The sequence below is a fragment of the Herpailurus yagouaroundi genome, unplaced genomic scaffold, assembly GCF_014898765.1.
Source record: "Herpailurus yagouaroundi ecotype Mexico unplaced genomic scaffold, PumYag 77, whole genome shotgun sequence".
NCBI lineage: Eukaryota > Metazoa > Chordata > Mammalia > Carnivora > Felidae > Herpailurus > Herpailurus yagouaroundi.
In genome coordinates this window covers 42898667-42919310 of record NW_024412388.1, presented here as the reverse complement: position 1 = coordinate 42919310, position 20644 = coordinate 42898667, and the positions used below count along the sequence as shown (strand labels likewise).

General features: G+C 38.1%; 1 protein-coding gene across 1 annotated transcript in view; it reads right to left on the bottom strand.

The window, feature by feature from the left end:
- The window catches only part of SCP2 (sterol carrier protein 2), a 127389-nt gene that overhangs the window by 34776 nt on the left and 71969 nt on the right, over positions 1–20644 (bottom strand). Inside the window, exon 12 of the mRNA XM_040470272.1 lies at positions 2465–2618. Within this exon, the coding sequence (XP_040326206.1) occupies positions 2465–2618 (154 nt within the window). The remainder of the gene's footprint in view (positions 1–2464; positions 2619–20644) is intronic.

Genomic DNA, 20644 nt, shown 5'->3' with positions numbered 1-20644 from the left:
TACAACTAAACCAAAACTAGATAAGGGTGCAGGAGGTGCAAAGTGCTGTGGATATTTTGGGGCGCCTGGGTGGCGCAGTCGGTTAAGCGTCCGACTTCAGCCAGGTCAAGATCTCACGGTCTGTGAGTTCGAGCCCCGCGTCGGGTTCTGGGCTGATGGCTCAGAGCCTGGAGCCTGTTTCCGATTCTGTGTCTCCCTCTCTCTCTGCCCCTCCCCCGTTCATGCTCTGTCTCTCTCTATCCCAAAAATAAATAAACGTTGAAAAAAAAAATTTAAAAAAAAAATAAAAAATAAAAAAAAAGTGCTGTGGATATTTAAAGGGAGACGGTACTCAAGATGGGCCTTAAAAACAATGGAATTTTCACAACAGAAATGATATTCCAGACAGAGAAAGAAAAGTCAAAGGACAGATAGAAGAGACTCAAGAGCTTGTAAAACAGAATATAATCGATTCTGAAAAGAAGTGTGTCACATATCCTTTGTGGAACCAAAAGTGTGAAAAAAAAAAAAAAATAGGGATGCCCGGGTGGCTCAGCCGGTTAAGTGTCTGACTTTGGCTCAGGTCATGATCTTGCAGTTTGTGAGTTCAAGCCCTGCATCCGTGCTGACAGCTCAGAGCCTGGAGTCTACTTTGGATTCTGCAGCTCCCTCTCTCTTTGCCCCTCCCCTGCTTGTGCTCTGTCTCTCTCTCTCTCTCAAAAATAAACACTAAAAAGGGGCGCCTGGAGGGCTCAATCAGTTGAGCGTCTGACTTCGGCTCAGATCATAATCTCATGGCTTGCAGGTTCAAGCCCCATGTCAGGCTCTATGCTGACAGCTCAAAGCCTGGAGCCTGCTTCAGATTCTGTCTCCGTCTCTCTCTCTCTGCCCCTCCCCTGCTCACGCACTCTCTCTCTCTCTCTCAAATATAAATAAACATTAAAAAAAAATTTTAAATATATAAATAAAAATAAAAAATAAATAAACATTAAAAAAAAGAAAGAAAGATGGGGCACCTGGGTGGCTCAGTCAGTTAAGTGTCCAACTTCAGCTCAGGTCATGATCTCATGGCTCATGAGTTTGAGCTCCATGTCGGGCTCTGTGCTGACAACTCAGAGCCCAGAGCCTGCTTGGGATCCTGTGTCTCCCTCTCTCTTTGCTCCTCCCCTGCTCACACTCTGGCTCTTTCTCCAAAATAAATAAACATTAAAAAAAATTAGGGGTGCCTGGGTGGCTCAATTGGTTAAGCATCTGACTTCGGCTCAGGTCATGATCTCGCAGTTCATGGGTTTGAGCCCAGCATCAGGCTTTGTGCTGACAGCTCAGAGCCTGGAGCCTGTTCCAGATTCTGAGTCTCCATCTCTCTCTGCCCCCCACCCCCTCCCCTGTTCGTGCTCTGTCTCTCTCTCTCTCAAAAACAAATAGACATTAAAAAAAATTTTTTTAATTAAAAAAAAGAAAGAAAAAATAAATAATTACCAAGAATTTCAGGAGAAAAAGGGAGCCAATTAGTGTTGACAGCTACATCAGGGTTAAAGGGAATAAGAACAAAATAAAGACAATATTTCATAATCAGATTGCTCTTGGCTTTACCTGACCTCAGGGGTGAAGTCAAAAACCAAGACAAAGATTTCAGCATAGATAAACAAAAGTGTCCCATTATAAAAGGCTCATTATGAAAGAAAATAAGGCAATAAGAAAAATAAATGTTTATCATCTGTCAGAGCTGAACATGTTTGCTAACAGACAGGAGTCAATAGAAAGGCAAAGATGAAAAGACTCTAAAGGGAGAAGGTATACTTAATATTTAGAACAAAGTTACAGAAAGAGGTTGGTAACAAAAGCATTCAAAGAGGAGAGCCTGGCCTTGGAAAGGTAGACGGCCTTTTTGCCTATGGGAAGAACAATAACACTTCTCTGAGACAAGAGCAAGGAAGTTGAGGGATCCTGAAAGGCTTGGAACAGAAAGCACTTGGAGATTTGAGGAGCAGAGGAATTTGATAAGGACAGGAAGAAAATCAGCAAGAGACAAATAAAAGGAATTCTAGCAGCAGTGAGGGCTTGGCTGGATTCTGAAACATACATGTGCAGAGATCCAATCAGCGTATTTGATAACTTTCTCCAAACAACCTCAGAAGCCCAGACAGAGAAAGCAAACTCTGAAAAAGGAGACCAAAAAAGTGACTTGCCTAAATTAAAATCACTCAGGTTAGCCGGGCTAAGACAAGTATTTTTAGTTCAGCACTCTCTTTTGACTATGCTGCCTCCTCTTTTGAACAAAAATTTTTAACAAAATTTTCCTAAGGCTGTTTAAGTTTAAAAGCTAATTGCCAGTTTTAAGGTTTTAAAGCCAAGCTATCAAAGCAATGTTATGATATACTTATTGAGTACTAAAGCAATAAAATTTGGACTTTTTACATATACAACGTCATCAGCTATGAAAAGTCAGGATTCATTAACAGACAAAACCCAGAATGCCACTTACCTGGCAGCTTCAGGAAAACCCATCTTGTACAGCGTGACAACCACAGCTCCTCCAATGCCTAAATTATGCTGCAGAGCAACCTTTGCACCAGGAACTTGCCTTTTTCCGGCTTCCCCTCTCAGCTGCCAGCAGAGTTCAGCGCACTGAGCCAGACCTAACAAATCGAACACAGAGCAATCAGATTCCATTGCGTTAGAAAGCTGCCCCAACCAGCTTTCTCAAGCCCACTTTTAAAGTCAAGAAAATGCATGCATAAATAACTTCTCTTAAAGGGCAAGAGGGTTTCTGCAGCTAGTTTTCCCCCTTCCTAAGTAATCTCCTTACTTACTTATTTTTACTTTATATAATTTATTTATTTTTTATAATTTACATCCAAGTTGGTTAGCACATGGTGCAACAATGATTTCAGGAGTAGATTCCTTAATCTCCTTTCCCATTTAGCCCATTCCCCCTCCCACAACCCCACTAATCTCTGTATTTAGACAATACCCAGGCTTAAGAAATTCCATGAACTCTAACCTGTCATTTTTTGGCAATGTTGGAAAAGAAAACACTGAATATACAGTTCTCTAACCCAGGTAAAATGGCATACAATAATTTAATTTTACCATTTTTAATGTATCAAAAGAAAAAAAAATCTAAATTTGGGAGTTCACTTTCCCTAAAAAATTTAGCTAGTATGGGGAATTTTCCTATGATTTCCCCCAAACAGTTCTCAACAAGAATAGATTTTCATAAGAATAGCATTTTGTCCCCTGTATAACAAAATCAAAAGTTTTTAGAACTGGAAGGAATTTAATGATGTCAGACTGAGGAACTGTAAGATTAAATAATTTGTGAATGGTCACAAAGCAGGCTAATTCCAGAGTCAACTTTAGAATTCCTGTCTCCTGATTTATATTTGTTTGTCTTTCTAACAACCAGCTATTCAAGGATCCCTGAGTTAAGAAATGTTCTCACAGGATAGACTGGCTTCACCATCCCAGAGGCAGAGTTATATAGGTCCAACTATAACGTCTGTTCATCCACCTACATCACCAATCACAACTACTGATTCCTCAGTACCTGTGACAATTTCCTACATAAAGCGGTTAAAAAAGAAAACCACAGGGGCATCTGGGTGGCTCAGTCAGTTGAGTGTCCAACTTCGGCTCAGGTCATCATCTCAGAGTTTTGTGAGTTTGGGCCCCACACTGGGCTCACTGCAGACAGTGCAGAGCCCACTTAGGATCCTCTGGCTCCCTCTCTCTCAAAAATAAATAAGCATGGAAGGAAGGAAGGAAGGAAGGAAGGAAGGAAGGAAGGAAGGAAGGAAGGAAGGAAGGAGGAAGGGAGAAAAGAAAAAAAAAAAAGAAAAAGAAAACCATAAGCCCCAAACAGTGTCATTTAGACTGAGTTCCCAAACCCTGCTTAAGTCCTAATCTAACTGTAGTTTCGACCTCCCCCAGAAATGCAGTCTTAACCAGTCAGGAGTTTTTTGATCAGTGCCACCGAGTCTGCCACCTGGGCCCTCTGCACCCCCCAAAGATGAGGTAAAGCTGCATGATAAGACCCTTCGCTTTTCTTCTTAAGGGAAAGCAGTCTTGCCTGGAACAATCCTTTTCTTTTGCTAATAACTTTTTTGCCCCAGTCTCCTATAAAAACCTTCCATTTTGTACAACTCTTCAGAGCAACCCTCTACTTGCTAGATGGGATGCTGCCCAATTCATGAATCATTTAATAAAGCCTATCAGGTCTTTAAAATTTACTCAGTTGAATTTTTGTTATTTAACAAACCCTAACCTCCTCAAGGAATATAACTCCTACTTCTTATATCCAAGCAGTGTGTATATATTTACAGAATATATATCTTAAGCACTGTTTTAAAATAGGTAACTCCACAACCTATTAATGACTTTTTGAACTATGAACATTCTGAATATTAATGAAGAAGATCAAAGTGAAACTTTGGGGCACTTAATTTTACTAGAAATCTGCCATATAGAAAGAAAGCTCAACCATTTAATGAATATGAAAAAGGCAAAAAATATTCACACTAGTCTTATATACACATGGGCAGGAAAATACAGCTAGTCTTCTTCACAAAATAATAAATATACATAGTTCACAATATTAGAGAAAATACTCAACCTCACCTGATTAAATAGAAAAATGCCATTTTTAACGAAATTGGTAAGGATGTTTTTTTGTTTGTTTTGTTTTGTTTTTGGTAAGGATGTTTAAAGCATAATCCATATGCTGGGGAGACTAGCAAGACAGCCACCTCCATACAGTACTGGTGAAAGTTCAAATCATTACAACCTTTTTGGAAAGTAATATACAAAATTAAGAGCCTTGAAAATGCCTTGAAAACCATTCTATGGAAATAAGCACAGGTAAAATTTTACACACAAAGCAATCTCTATCACACTGTAACAGTGAAAAACTAAATAATCTAGAAGTGAAAGAACTGAGGAATAGTTATATAAATTATGAAGTATCTATATGATAAAGCACTATGTTTCTATTTTAAGTGTTTAATGAAATGTCTAAAAATTCAGGAAAATTACTATTATGATAGGTAATATTCATAAAAAATGCAAGGAACCAATATTTGATGGGGTTTTGGAGTGATGGTGGGGTTTGGAGCTGATGGCCAAAAAAGAATTCTTGAAGACGTCTTTGGTGCAAAAAGGTGATTTTATTAAAGCATGGGGACAGGACCCATGGGCAGAAAAAAGCTGCACTGGAGTTGTGAAGAGTGACGATTATATACTTTCAGGTGGGGCAGGTCAGGGACAGCGTACGTCTCCAAGGAATTTTGGAAGCAACGTTTCCAGGACCTTGAGCGGCTAGCTGGTGTTAGGAAAACCATTTGTTACTGTTTAGTAAAACCTCAGTCCTGAGACCCTTCAGATGTGTATCAGAGGCCATATGCTTGGAGTATAATTGCCAACATATCCTTGGGGGTTAAAGATAAAAGAGGTTTGCAAAGGAATTTTTATGTGTTTAAGGAGACTCACAGGATTCTGGGGGGTCAGGATAATGGTAAGCCAAGATTCCCTTTTGCTCCTAGCAAAGTGTCATCACCAAGGCAGCTGAGCTCCTAGAGAAAGGTCACTCTGCTTGTTTCAAGGACTTGTCAGTGGGCTGTAGGCAGTAAGGGAATTTAATTTTTCATTTGCCTTTGCTTCCAACATCACCATGGCAAGAACTTAAACCCACATCTTGATGAGGGCAATATTAGGGCTCCAGGAAACAGAGTCTAAGGTTTCTGGAGATTAGGCTATAAATAAATTTGCCTTTTTCTTATAGTTTAATAAGTTATCGTAAACTCAAGGAGACTCCTATCGTTCATGACTGTGATCTCTATCAGTCAACCATTTGCTTTCTTTCCTTTCCCCTGTTCTTGGGCAGCCAGCAGTGCATGAGGAATATCACACATATCCTACCTGGGGCAGGAGGTGCTATTAGCCTGTAGTGGGCCCTCAGCTTGCCCCATGCTCCTTCATCATTACTGATCTACCCATTCATCCAACAAATACTTTATGGCCCATTATGTGCCAGACACTGCTTAAGGCTCAGAAGACCCAGCAAAAACAAGATAGGCATAGTCTGTTCCCTCAGGAAGCAGATATTCTTGAGATATAAAGATGCAGGCATTTACAATACAGTCTACATTGGGAGTAGCATTACATTAATGCTACCGTGGGGGGGGGGGGTGTGGACTAAGGAGGTAGGCAAAAAGAGGGAGAGAGCTGGAGAAAGAGAAAAAGATCTTGCCATTTAATTGCTTTCAATAAAAGACGAGTGTTAGTAAGAGAGCATACTGATTATTTGAGCTTTCCGGTTGTCTACTTTCAGAACAAACTGGCGTTTCTTACATTTCTAGAATCTGGATCTGTAAAGGGTAGAAGTCAAAAGTTGGCCTCAGAGGGGCACCTGGGTGGCTCAGTCAATTAAGCATCTGACTTTGGCTCAGGTCATGATCTTATGGTTGATGAGTTCAAGCCCTGCGTCAGGCTCTGTGCTCACAGCTTGGAGTCTGGGGCCTGCTTTGGATTCTGTGTGTGTGTCTCTCACTCTACCACTCCCCGGCTTGCGCGCGCGCGCTCTCTCTCTCTCTCTCTCTCTCAAAAATAAACAGATATTAAAAAAAAAAAAAAGACTAAAAACAAAAAATGTTGGCCTCAGAAATCCATTTGCCAAGAAGGCACAGCAGTTACAAAAGCATTAGCCTAGGACTCTACTACCTATAATCTGGTTGCTACTGAAAATAAACGATTCAAACATGTACCAATCACTCCAATAAATAGCTAATAAAGATAAGTACTAAGTACAATGGAAAACCTCAGAGTGGAAAAACTACAGGGAAAAACATCTTGAGATACTACCTGAGTTCTTTTCTTTCTCCTGCTTCCTTGAACCCATCATTATTCCTTATACCATTAAGACAGTCAAGTACAAAGAAGTCACAATTCAGCTTCAGTTTACATTAGACATCTAAAGGCCTTATCATAAACAACATAAAAAAGCATGGTTTTCTATTATTGAAGCCTGGCTGAGAAAGAAAAGGTTTGCTGAGCTTCAAAGAGCAAAAAGCTTTAATGGACTCAGCATGCACTGAAAGATGTGTATTTATGTAAGAGCAGTTTTTCCCTTTAAAAGTAATCAATCTAGAATATAATATATAGTTCAAAAAAAGTAATATAAAGACATTTTTAGACACACAAAGCTGAAATATTTCATTACCATACTCAACACTCATGCTGTAGAAATGTTAAAGTCCTTTAGCAGAAGGAAAATGGTAGCAGATAGAAAAAAAAGGATCTACATGAGGGAATGAAGAATACTCAAAGTGGTAACTACATGAGTAAATGGATAAGGTTTTCTTTTTAATTGTTTAAGTCTCTTTATTTATTTATTTATTTTTAATTTACATCCTGTTTAAATCTCTTTAAAAGATAATTGATTGTTTAAACAAAAATAATTTCCTATGGGGTTTATAATATATGTAAAAAATTTCACAACAGTATTATATGCCCTGAACAGGAGAAATGAAAATATACTATTGTAAGGTTTTTGTTTTTGTTTTTTTACCACATGTTAAGTAGTATAATAGACTATGATAAGATAAAAATGAAATAGAGTCATAAAAAGTAATCCAAAAGAAGGCTGGAAAAAAAGGTAAGAGAAAATAAAGATTAGCAGGGACAAAGAGAACACAAATAACAAGACAGACTCAAACCTAACCATATTAATAATCACATAAAACGTAAATAGTCAAAACACCCCAGTTAAAGGCAGAGATTGTCAGAAGAAAAAAAGCAAGACTCAACTAAATCAGGCTAATGCGCTTTAAATATAAAGTCACTAAAGAAGGTATACAAATGGCAAATAAGCATTTTAAAAATGCTCAACATCATGAGCCATCAGAAAAATGTAAATTAAAACCACAAGGAGATGCCACTACACATTGGTTAGAATGACTAAATTTGAAGATTGACCATACAAAGTGCTGATGAACATGTGGAAGAACTAGAACTCTCCTACACTGCTATGGGAATATAAAATGGTATGACCACTTTGGAAGTCAGTTTGACCATTTCCTAAATGCCAAATTATGGAAAGAGCCCAAATGTCCATCCAATGATGAATGAATAAAGAAAATGTGGTATATATACAATGCAATATTATTCAGCCATAAGAAAAGAATGAAAACTTCCCATTTGTAACAACATGGATGGAACTAGAGAGTATAATGCTTAAGTGAAATAAGTCAGTCAGAGAAAGACAAATACCATAAGATTTCACTCATGTAGAACTTAAGAAACAAAACAAATGCTCACAGGGGAAAAAAAGAGAGAGGCAAACCAAGACACAGATTCTTAACTATAGAGAAAAAACTGATGGTTACCAGAGGGGAGGGGGGTAGAGGGATGGTTTAATTAGGTGATGGGGATTAAGGAGGGCACTTGTTGTGATGAGCACCCAGTGTTATACTGAAGTGTTGAGTCACTAAATTGTACACCCGAAACTAATATTACATGTATGGCAACTAACTGGAATTTAAATAAAAACTTTTACAAAAAAGTTAAACATGCACCTAGTATATGATCCAGTCATTCCATTCCTAGGTATTTACTCAAGAGAAACCAAATGTTCATAGAAAGATTTATACATGGATGTTCACAGTTCACAGCAGCTTTATTTGTAGTAGCCAAAAACTATAAACAACACAAATACCCATCAACAATAAATTGTGATATATCTATACAATGAAATACTACTCAGCAATAAAATGGAATGAACTACTGATACATGCAAAAATATGGATACATCTCAGACAGACAAAAAGAGAGAGTGCATACTATAGGGTTCCATTATATAAAACTACAGAAAATGCAAATTAATGTACAGTGACAGAAAGAAGATCGATGGCTGCTTTGGGATGAGGGGTGAGGAGTAATGAGAAGGAGGGATTACACACATGTATATATGAAGAAACTTTTGGTTGATGGACATATTCACTATCTTGGCTGTGGTAATGGTTTCACAGAACTTATTAAATTACACATTTTAATATGTTCAGTTGATTATATGTTGATTTTACCTCAATAAAGCTGTTAAAATAATAAAATAAAATATGAGATATGTAGGCCTGATCTTTCTTCTCTCTTCTTTTTACTTAGCAAGAACAATAAAAGCCAGGGCCTGCTCCTCCCAGCTATCTCTACCTGCCAATAGGTATCAAGAGAAAACGCTCTCACTTGGGTTCCATTTCTCCTGGCACTGGAGAGTATTCATTATAGTCTAACAACTAAACTTACCTCTCCTCACACCTCAGTGGCAAAAGTCAAAATTCTAGGCAATGGGAATGAGGACAGGTGGCCTATAGGATATGAAGAGAGGTAAAACAGATACTCTGGTGAAAGCTATTTAGGCTTTATTGACTTACTGACTTTTTAGAGTCAGTATTAGATTTAGCTCTTGCCAGTCATTGTCCTAGGATGTATTTTTTTTAGTGACCTCTTACAGAGTAAAGGAGGCAAGCCATAGTTTGAGTATGCTAGGTCCCCTGGCTCAAATTCCATTTACTTTCATTTCATTTTCACCTAAATCTTTAGAGCCTATGTTTATAATACCTATAAAGGTATTAAAACGTGTAAAGAAAAATCACATGATAGAATAGTATGTGTACCGTTAAAAACATCCAGAACAATGCAAATTCAGGAGGAGAAATAACTATATCACATTTGGGGATCTGAGCATTTTAGGACTAGAAAGGATCTAAGAGGGGTGGCTCAGTCAGTTAAGCATCCGACTTCAACTCAGGTCATGATCTCACGGTTTGTGGGTTCGAGCCCTGCATCAGGCTCTGTGCTGACAGCTCAGAGCTTTAGATCCTGTGTGTGTCTCTCTCTGCAACCCCCCTCTCCCCGCCTGCACTCTCTCTCTCTCTGTCTCTCAAAAGTGAATAAACGTTTAAAAAAAAAAAAAAAAGGCTCTAAGAGCTCATCACATCTAAGGCCCTAACAAATGAGCAATCCCCCCATGACATGCCCATCACGTTGTTAACTTGTATTTTTTGTGCATAGCCTAGACTGTAATTTCCTATATCGGCCCAAAGTCAAGCTTCCCATGAATTCTTCCTATTTTTTCCCATAGGAGACAAGTTTATCCCCTCTGCCCCATATCACCTTTCAGATATTAAAAGAACAATTAATTCAACCATCCCCTTTACATGTGCAAACTCTTTTACTGAGCACTGTTTGGGGGTACAGTGACAAATGAAATATGGATTCTTAGTCCATATTAGTCCATGGATTCTTAGTCCAAATATGGATTCTTAGTCCATATTAGTCCATGGATTCTTTATAGGCTCTTAGTCAAATGGAGAGATTTTTCTTTAAAAGCCATAAATAACTACCATATTACTATGTAAGTATAAATGTCAAAAAAGCACTGAGAAAGTGTCATGAGTTCAGAAAAGGGAAAGATTAATCCAATCTATGGAAAGGATGAAGAAATTAGGGAAAGTTTCATAAGGTAGCTAACACTTGAAATGGACCTTGAAGATGGGCATTTCTCCTGAGGAAAAAGCATTGTAGTGAAGGTAATGGTTAAGAGCTTAGACTCAAGAAATACATTGCCTGAGTTTGAATCCTAGCTTTACCACTAGTTTAGTGACTTTGGGCAAGTTACTCTGTGCTGTTATTTTCCACTTTGATAAAATATAAAATGGACATGAGAATTAAATGAGGAATACTTAGAACAGTGCCCAGCACTTAGCACTGCGTAAATGTTTGCTGCTGTTGTTATTCAGAAAACATCAAAGACAGAGCTTGCACAGGTGAGAAGGAATTAAAGACATCCTGGAAAAGCAAACAGTTCAGGTTAATTTAAACATTTCTTCCCATTTCTGCATCTCCACATCCAAAAGCCAGCTAGATATAAATGCTAGCACAGACCCTCGCCTGTGGTAGGGAAGTAATAAATCTTCACCTTGCCATTTCTCTTTCCCTTTTTCTTCTCATAGTTCTGGTTTATTCTTTGCCTGAGTTTCTGTAGCAGGTGAATATTTACATTTCAATAATTCGTCATCCCTATTCAGGCTTCCAATCAAGTCATCAACATCTGTAAGATCTATAAGTTTGCACAGTAACTATTTGCATTATCACATTATCTGCCACTTGTATACTTCAGGAGGGCAATGTTTTCTTGTATATCCTAGCCCTAGATCCCAAACCCAGCTGTGCAGGAGAAGCTCTTAGCAGATCTTAAAAATATGTAAGCTGTTGGGCTCAACTAGACCTAGGAGAGAGAATTTCCAAGGGAAGGCAAGAGTATATACATTTTTAAAAGCTATAGGAGATTCTATATCAGTACCTCACATAGACACAATGTTTGAGAGTCAATTACTTACAGTACCTAATGATAAAGTCGGCACACAATAAGCATTTGTTGAACTTTCATGGACTAAAGATCAGGACCTAAAACCAGGTTGAAGCCACAATGGAAAGGCACTATATGCTAGGCTTAATTTAGTTTGGCACAAAAGGCCAAACTAAATAACCAACCTCAAGCTTCAAAACAACAATCCCTTGTAAGGAACTCTATCTCAAATCACTTTCATGCTCTTTCAGGAGATCACAGACATTAATATGCATGTTCAAAAATTGGAAATAGCTAATAGGCTAAAATGAAATTTTACTTATTCATTTTATCTATTTTTAAAGTTATTTTGAGAAAAAGAGAGAGAGAGTGAGAGAAAGTGGGGGAGGGACAGAGAGAAAGGTAAAGAGAGAATCCCAAGTAGGCTTTGTGCTGATAGCCAACATGGGACTCGAACTCACAAACCATGAGATCATGACCTGAGCTGAAATCAAGAGTCAAATGCTTAACCAACTGAGCCACCCAGGCACCCCACTTATTCATTTTAAATAGCGTTCAGTAAGCGTTAATGCAATATATGTGAAAGCACATTAAAAACTAAAATAAAATATGAGGGGCGCCTGGGTGGCTCAGTTGGTTAAGCGGCTGACTTCTGTTCAGGTCATGAACTCATAGCTTGTGGATTCAAACCCCACATCGGGTTCTGTGCTGACAGAGCCTGGACCCTGCTTCAGATTCTGTGTCTCCCTCTCTCTCTGCCCCTCTCCCACTTGTGCTTTGTCTCTCTCTGTCTCTCAAAAATAAATAAAAATGTAAAAATGTAAAAATAAATAAATAAATAAAATATGATACTATTATTTAGACACTAATAATTTAAAAATCTAAGTTTTAATGTGATTTTTCTAATTGAAGAATCTGAAAGGAATTCATGATTTTAAACTGACAGTAAACAAAATATTCACTTCAAATGCTTAAATCTTTTTTTTTTTTCTATTACAGGTCCTGTTATGGCAACTAGAATTTTTTTTTTTTTATGCAGATCTGGACAAGTTAAAATTGGAAACCATATCATGAAGCTTTAATTTTAAAGCTAATTCTCCAGTACTGAGTTTCCACCAAAGTAACAATATCTTACAACTAAACTAACACTATTTGTAGAAGAGAACCTTCCATCTTCCCCCACTCCATCATAAGTCAGCATGTTTTGGAAGCACTTGACCATTTTCTGATTCACTTAGAATCCTATTGCAATTTGTTATCCAAGTAACCAGGGCAAAAATATTTAAACTGCTCAGAGCTATCATCCTGATACATTTTCCAGGAGTCTGAATTCTTTCTTGGGCTACAGCTAATGGCTCTGTATTTACTTAAGTATATCCAAATACTCAATATGTAGCAGGTGAACATTTATACTTCAATAATTACTCATCCTTATTCAGGCTACCAATCAAGTTATCAAGATCTGTAAGTTTTTCCCCAAAAATGCTACCCCACCACTAACATTATTCCTAATTACTGATGATAACAGGAAAATTTTACCAACAGTGTAGACTAAAATATTGGAGAGGGTTTTCAAAGGATATTGTAGAAGGTATAACACTCTTTGAAGTATTTAAAAATTGAGTAAATTATATCTTCCTGAGGCATTTTAGGTTAGCTTTTTAGTGCTAGGGGAAAGAAGTAGATGACCTGTCAAGACTGACAACATTGTTTACATTTAATATTTTAAAATCCAGTGTTGCACACAAGATTATAAAAAAAAGAAGTACTCTCACATTCTGCTGTTAGGACTATACATTGGTATAATCTTTTTTGAAAAAAATTTGGCAATGTCTACCAATTTTTAATGATATACTATCCTGTGACATAGTGAGGCCATTGTTTTGGCTTTATCCTGTATGTATTTATACTGTATGTATGAGTATACATACAAAAGTGTACAAAGACACAAAGATGCTTATTGCAGCATTGTTTATAATAGCAAAATTGACATCACATATGTCTAGTAGGTATGCTAGGTAAATTTCTTATAATGAGAATACTGTGCAGGCATTAAAAAGCATAAAGAATATCTATAAATGATAATATAAAAAGATTTTAAGATGTAAGTAAATAAAGCTGTCTGCAATGTAGTAAATATACATATATAATACATACATAAAGAAAAGCTGTGGGGTGCCTGGGTGGCTCAGTCCATTAAGCACCCAATTCTTGATTTTGGCTCAGGTCATGGTTCATGGGATGAAGCCCATGCGATTCTCTCTCCCCTTGCTCTCTGTCCCTCCCCCACTCATGTGCATGCACTCTCTCTCTCTCTCTAAAAATACATAAATAAACATTAAAAAAAAGAGAAAGGCTGCATACAGCCAAGATATGGAAACAATACACATGTCCACCTATAGATGAATGGATAAAGAAGATGTGGTATGTAGATAGATAGATACACACACACACACACACACACACACACACACACACACACACACCACACACAGTGGAATATTACCCAGGCATAAAACAGGATGAGATCTTGCCACTTGCAATAACATGAATGGACCTAGAAGGTACTATGCTAAGTGAAATAAGTCAGAGAAAGACAAATACCGTATGATTCTACTTATGTATGGAATCTGAAAAACAAAACAGATGAATGAATAAACAAAAAGCAGAGATGGATCCATAAATACTGAGAACAAATTGATGGTACCAGAGGAAGGGAGTAGGGAGATGGGCTAAATGGGTCAAGGGGAGTGGAAGACAGGCTTCCAGTTATGAAATGAGTAAGTCATGGGGATAAAAGATACAGCATAGGGAATATAGTCAATGGTATTGTAATAGCATTATAGGGTGACAGATGGTACCTATACTTGTGGTGAGCATAGCATAATGTGTAGACTTGTCCAACCACTATGCAGTACTCCTGAAATTAATGTAACATAATGTGTCAAGTATACTTCAATAACAAAAAAAGAAAGACTGTATAAACACACATTTAAATATGCACTTGTATAAGCATAACAATTTGAGGGAGAATATCAAAAAAACTGTAAAAGAGGTTGACTCTGAAAAATAGAACTAAGGGTAAGAAGAAAGAGAAAGACATGCTAAATGTTAAACTTTGTCATCCCATTATAATATTACAAACCATGACAACACTTTAGAGAACTATTTGGCAGCTTCTTATAAAGTTAAACATACATCTGCCCTCCGACTGAGCAATTTTACTCTGGGTTATTAACCCAAGAGAAATGCAAAAGGTGTGTCCACAAATAGACTTGTACAAAAATGTTCATAGCATCCTTATTTATAATGCCCTCAAGCAGGAAAAAACTCAAACATCCATCAACAGGAGAATGGATAAACAAACTGGTATATGGACAATTTAGCAATAAAAAAGAATGAACTACTGATACAGGAAAAATCTGGATCAGTCTTAGCCTGATTGAGGGGGAAGAGTTTGGAGAATGGGGAAGATGTTTGAGGGAAGTCAAGGTCCATCTATGTTGTAGTATCTACCAATACTTAATTTGTGGCATAAGTATATTCTATTGCATGAATATAACACATTTTGTTTATTCATTCATCAAATGATGATCAACATCTAGGTTATTTTCACCTTTTTGGCTATTATAAATAATGCTGCTATAAACAATTGTGTTTTTGTGAGAACTGTGTATTTTATTATATGAAAATTACACCTCAATTTTAAGATATGGAGTGAAAAATCATATTGTTACTACAAAGCATGATTTCTGAGTGTTTCAGTGAATAGCAGAACAAATTAATTATAATGGCAAACAAATTATTTATAATGAAAATATGTTCCTTCAGAGGAAAAAAAAGTTATGTGTCAATAAAAACAGTTAGCCTGAGGGGCACCTGGGTAACTCAGTTGGTTAAATTCTGACTCTTGATTTCAACCCAGGTCATGATCTCGCAGTTCAAGGGTTCAAGCCCCACATTGGGCTCTATGCTGACAAGGTGGAGCCTGCTTGGGATTCTCTATCTCCCTCTGTCTCTGCTCCTCCTCCACCCAAAAAATAAATAAACATTTTTTTTTTTAAACCACACAATTAACCTGAAATGCCACATTCATCTCTGGGATGAAAAAAGTTTCAAAAAAAAAAAAAAAAAAAAAAAAAAAAAAAAAAGGAGTTTTTTTTATATGAGAGTGAGGAAGCTGTCTGAAAGGAGAATTTAAATCACTGTCTCTATTGCAAACCGCTACTTTTTGTCTTTTTAAAAATTTAGTTCCAGTATAGGTAACACATAGTGTTGTATTAGTTAGAAGTATACAATATAATGATTCAACAATTCTATACATTACTCAATGCTCATCAATATTATTTTACTCTTGCCACACCTGGGTGGCTCAATCAGTTAAGCATCTGACTCTTGATTTTGACTCAGGTCATGATCTCACAATTTGTGAGCCCCACTATCAGTGCAGAGCCTGCTTCAGATTCTCTCTCTCCCTCTCTCTCTCTCTCTGCCCCTCCCTGGCTCATTGTCTCCCTCTCTCCTCTCTCTCAAAATAAACTTAAAAAAAAAAAATTTCTCTTAATCCCCTTCACCTATTTTACCCCCCACCCCCCACCCCACCTACCCTTTGGTAACCATCTGTTTGTTCTCTATAGTTAGAATCTCCTTTTGGTCTTTTTCTTTGTTCATTTTTTTTCTTAAATTCAACATGAGTGAAATTATATGGTATTTGTCTTTCTCTGACTTATTTCACTTAGCAGTATGCCCTACAGATCCATCCATGCTGTTGCAAATGGCAAGATTTCATTTTTTTTTATGTCTGAGTAATATTCCATTATATATAGTACATCTTTATCCATTCATCTATTGATGGACACTTGGGCTGCTTCCATAATTTAGCTATTGTAAAAAAAGCTGCAATTTACATAGGGATGCATTTATCTTTTCAAGTTAGTGTTTCAGTTTCTTGTAGGCAGCATGTAGATGGTCTTGCTTTCTTATCCATTCCATCACCTTCTGTCTTTTCATTGGAGTGTTTAGTCCATTTACATTTAAAGTAATTATTTATAGGTATATACTTATTGTCATTTTGTTACTTGTTTTATGTTTGTTTTTGTAGTTCTTCTCTGTTCCTTTCTTCTCTTGCCCTCTTCTCTCACGGTTTGCTGGCTTTAGTGATATACTTGGATTCTTTTTTCTTTATTTTTTTGCATTATGTATTATTGGTTTTTGATTTGTGGTTACTATTAGGTTTATATGTAACATTTTATGCATACAGCAGTGCATGTTCAGTCGATAGTCACTTAAGTTTGAACCTATTATTTATTCTCCTCCCCAACCCCGTATTTTAGGTATAGGGTGTCATAATTTACATCCTTTATTCTGTGAATCTCTTGACTTATTTTTATAGGTATACTTATTTTTACTGCTTTTGTGCTTCCTACTTTTCTTACTCCTACTTATGGTCTTTCCTTTCTACTCAAAGAGCCCCCTTTAACATTTCTTATAGGGCTGGTTTAGTGGTCATGAACTCCTTTAACTTGTGTTTGTCTGGAAAACTCTTTATCTCTCCTATTCTGAAAGACGGCCTTGCTGGATAGAATATTCTTGGTTGCAGGTTTTCTTTTTTTTAAAGCACTTTGAATATATCATGCCATTTCCTTCTGGCCTGCAAAGTTTCAGCTAAAAAATCAGCTAACAGCCTTATGGGATTTCCCCTGTATGTAATGGTTTTCTTTTTTCTTTTTTTTCTTTTTTTTAACGTTTTTATTTATTTTTGAGACAGAGAGAGACAGAGCATGAACGGGGGAGGGGCAGAGAGAGAGGGAGACACAGAATTCGAAGCAGGCTCCAGGCTCTGAGCCATCAGCCCAGAGCCTGACGCGGGGCTTGAACTCACGGACCACGAGATCGTGACCTGAGTTGAAGTCAGACGCTCAACCGACTGAGCCACCCAGGCGCCCCTGGTTTTCTTTTTTCTTGATGCTTTTAAAATTATCTCTTTCTGTATCACTACTTTTTGTATTTTAATTACTACATGTCTTGATGTGGACCCCCTTGGGTTGATTTTGTTGGGGACTCTCTGTGCTTCCTGGGTCTGGATTTCCGTTTCCTTCCCCAGATTTGTTAAGTTTTCAGCTATTATTTCTTCAAATACATTTTCTTTCTTTTTTTTTTTAATTTTTTTTTTCAACGTTTTTATTTATTTTTTTTGGGACAGAGAGAGACAGAGCATGAACGGGGGAAGGGCAGAGAGAGAGGGAGACACAGAATTGGAAACAGGCTCCAGGCTCCGAGCCACCAGCCCAGAGCCCGACGCGGGGCTCGAACTCACGGAGCGCGAGATCGTGACCTGGCTGAAGTCGGACGCTTAACCGACTGCGCCACCCAGGCGCCCCTCAAATACATTTTCTGCCCCATTTTCTCTCTCTTCTCCGTCTGGGATCCCTAAGATGCAAATGTTATTATGATTGATGGAGTCACTGAGTTCCCTATTTTCATTTAGTATTATTATTTTTTCTCTCTCCTGTTCAGCTTGGTTGCTTTCCATTACTCTGTACTCCAGGTTGCTAATCCATTCTCCTGCCTCCTTTAGTCTACTGTTGATTCCATCTAGTGTATTTTTAATTTCAGTTATTGAGTTATTCATCTCTGATTGGTTCTTTTTTTTTTGTTTTCCATCTCTGTTGAGGGTCTCACTGAGGTCCTTCACTCTTTTCCCAAGTCCAGTGAGTATTTTTATGACCATTACTTTAATTCTCTATCAGGCATACCACTTATTTATCTCTGTTTTATTTAGCTCTCTTACTGTGCTTTTATCTTGTTCTTTCATTTGGGACATATTCTTTTGTCTCCTTATTTTGTCTACCCTTCTGTGAGTGTCTATGTGTTAGGAAAGTCAACTATGTCTCCTGCTCTTGAAAGTAGTAGCCTTATGAAGAAGAGGTCCTGTAGTGCCCTGCAATGCAATGTCCCCTGTTCACCTGAACCTGGCACTTCAGGGGTGCCTTTTATGTGTGTTGCTTGCATCCTACTATGGTGCCTGAGCTGCTTTTGCCTTCAGTCCCATCCTCTGCAATGGCTCTCTTTGCCTGCTGCAGACAGTGTTTGGTCCCTGTGTTGTTAGTGGGCCAGTTTGGGGCTGCCTTGGGCTTGAGTAAGTCAGATCAGGCATTTGCTAGAGATGCAGTAACAACAAACAGCAGAGCATTGGCACTTTTCCTGTGTTGTCCCCTGAGAAGCTTTCATTGGTGAGCAGGGACTATAGTGAGACCAGGTATATGCCCCCAGCCCACTGCTGCAACTGCAGCTGGATTGGTATATGTGGGTATCTTCCCTTCTCTCCAGGGCAGGAGTCACTTTGGAGTGGTGCCAACCCCTCTTGGGGACACTTGCACACTGCCAGGCTTGTGGCACTGCTTTGTGTTGACTCCAGCCAAAGGTATATGGGAAGAGGCTGGTCCACAGGAGAATGTGGGGGCAGGGCATGCAGTGGCAGCAAAGTCTGTGCTGGTCCACTGCAGGAGGGGACCTGCAACTGCCCGGTAAAACTCCTACAGATGCCAGCCAGGTTGCAGGGGGTGGACCTGTGGAGGCTGGGCATGCTGTTAGCAAGTTAGGTGGAAAGTGTTGGCACTGTGCTGTTTCCCATATATGTCCATGTGTCTAGGCTGGGGGTAGGAGAGGGAAATGGCACCTGCTAGTTCTTTTGTTCTTGGAGAAGTCTCCCAAAGATCCCTGCCCTTCTAGCACATGTTCTGAGATGAGTATACAAATCTCCCTCCTATATACCCCAGGTTTTTTTCAGACCACTGTTTCTATGCTGTATCTCCACGGGTATGTATGTTGTGCTATTTCTATAAGGGCAGGGCCTCAGTTTGCCATGACCAACCCAGTTCTCCCAGAGCGGAGCCCACTGATTTTTAAAATTCCAGCCCTGATAACTGTAAGAACTTGAAAATTTTGACCCCTCTGGTTTTCACAACCAAATGTTATGGGGATTTGTCTTCACCATGCAGGAGTCCCATGCCTGAGGTGCCTGGTACAAAGGTCTGTTTCTCTCTCCTCTCTGCACCTGCAGTGTCCCTCCCTCCTGTAGACAGTCCTGCACATCTCTTTAGCTTCCAAACACATCTGCCCACTTCCTATGCTCTTCAATGTGGCCTCTTCTCTATGTTTACCTGTGGAGAGTGTGTTCTGTCATTCTTCAAGTCATTTTCTGGGTTATTTACACCAAGGTAGGTGTTATCTACTTGTATCCATGGGACAAAGTGAACTTAGGGTCTTTCTACTTCACCATCTTTCCCAGAAGTGCAAACTACAACTCTATGGGGCTTCAATGACCATACCACGGAAATATTTATTATCACTCAGACTTCTTTATGTCCCATTAGCAAAAAGTCAACATTGACGTATGACCTACCTCTTTGGAGGGATAAAGGAAAGAGTTTAGTCTAATTACTAAAGGCAGAAAAGTAGTTTAAAAATGTCTGTGTAGTACTGGGTAAAATAGTTATATAGAGAAATTAATGCCTTGAGGCTGTCATACTAGAAGAAAAATTACTTTCTCTACAAATTAAAGAATGTTGTTCTCCTGAAATAGTTATACATTTTCCATGTTGTGATACAAACAATGACTTTATTACCAGCTACAAACAGTTACCTAGATCCAATATGGCATCCTTTTACAGAAATTGTAGGAGGAGAATACTAGCAGTTATTGTTTTTCTACCCCATTTTGGGAACTGTGCTATATACTTCACATATACATATTTCCTAATTTAATCCACAGAACAACTCTGTAAGGTAGATATAGGTTGTTTATTTATTCCCATTTTACATATTAAAAACAACAACAAAAACTAGGAGCAACAAAGCTGTATACTGAAAAGAATGAAGAGGCTAAGATCAAATCCAAGACTTCAGTCATACAGACCACACCCCTGCAATTGAGGTACATCAACCTTTCCATTCACAGCCACTGCTCCTAAAAGTTAATCTGCACTATTGTTGCTACTTTCCCACTTCTATTTATTTCTGCATTCCCATGTGTTTCTAGCAAAACATTTCAATAAAGTTGTTCCAATACTTCCAATGGCTTGATAATAGTGAAATCCAAAGGACACTTTTCACTCTATCAATTTAACTTTTCTGGCCTGATGACTTAACTTTTGAAACGTTCCTCCCTTGAATAACTGACCATATATTCTTATTATTCTTAAATGTATCTTCCTCTCCACCTATACCTTTCATTTTTATATCTCCTAGGGTTTTATTCTTGATCTTTGTGCTGGATTTGCCAACATGGTATTCCAAATAGTATTT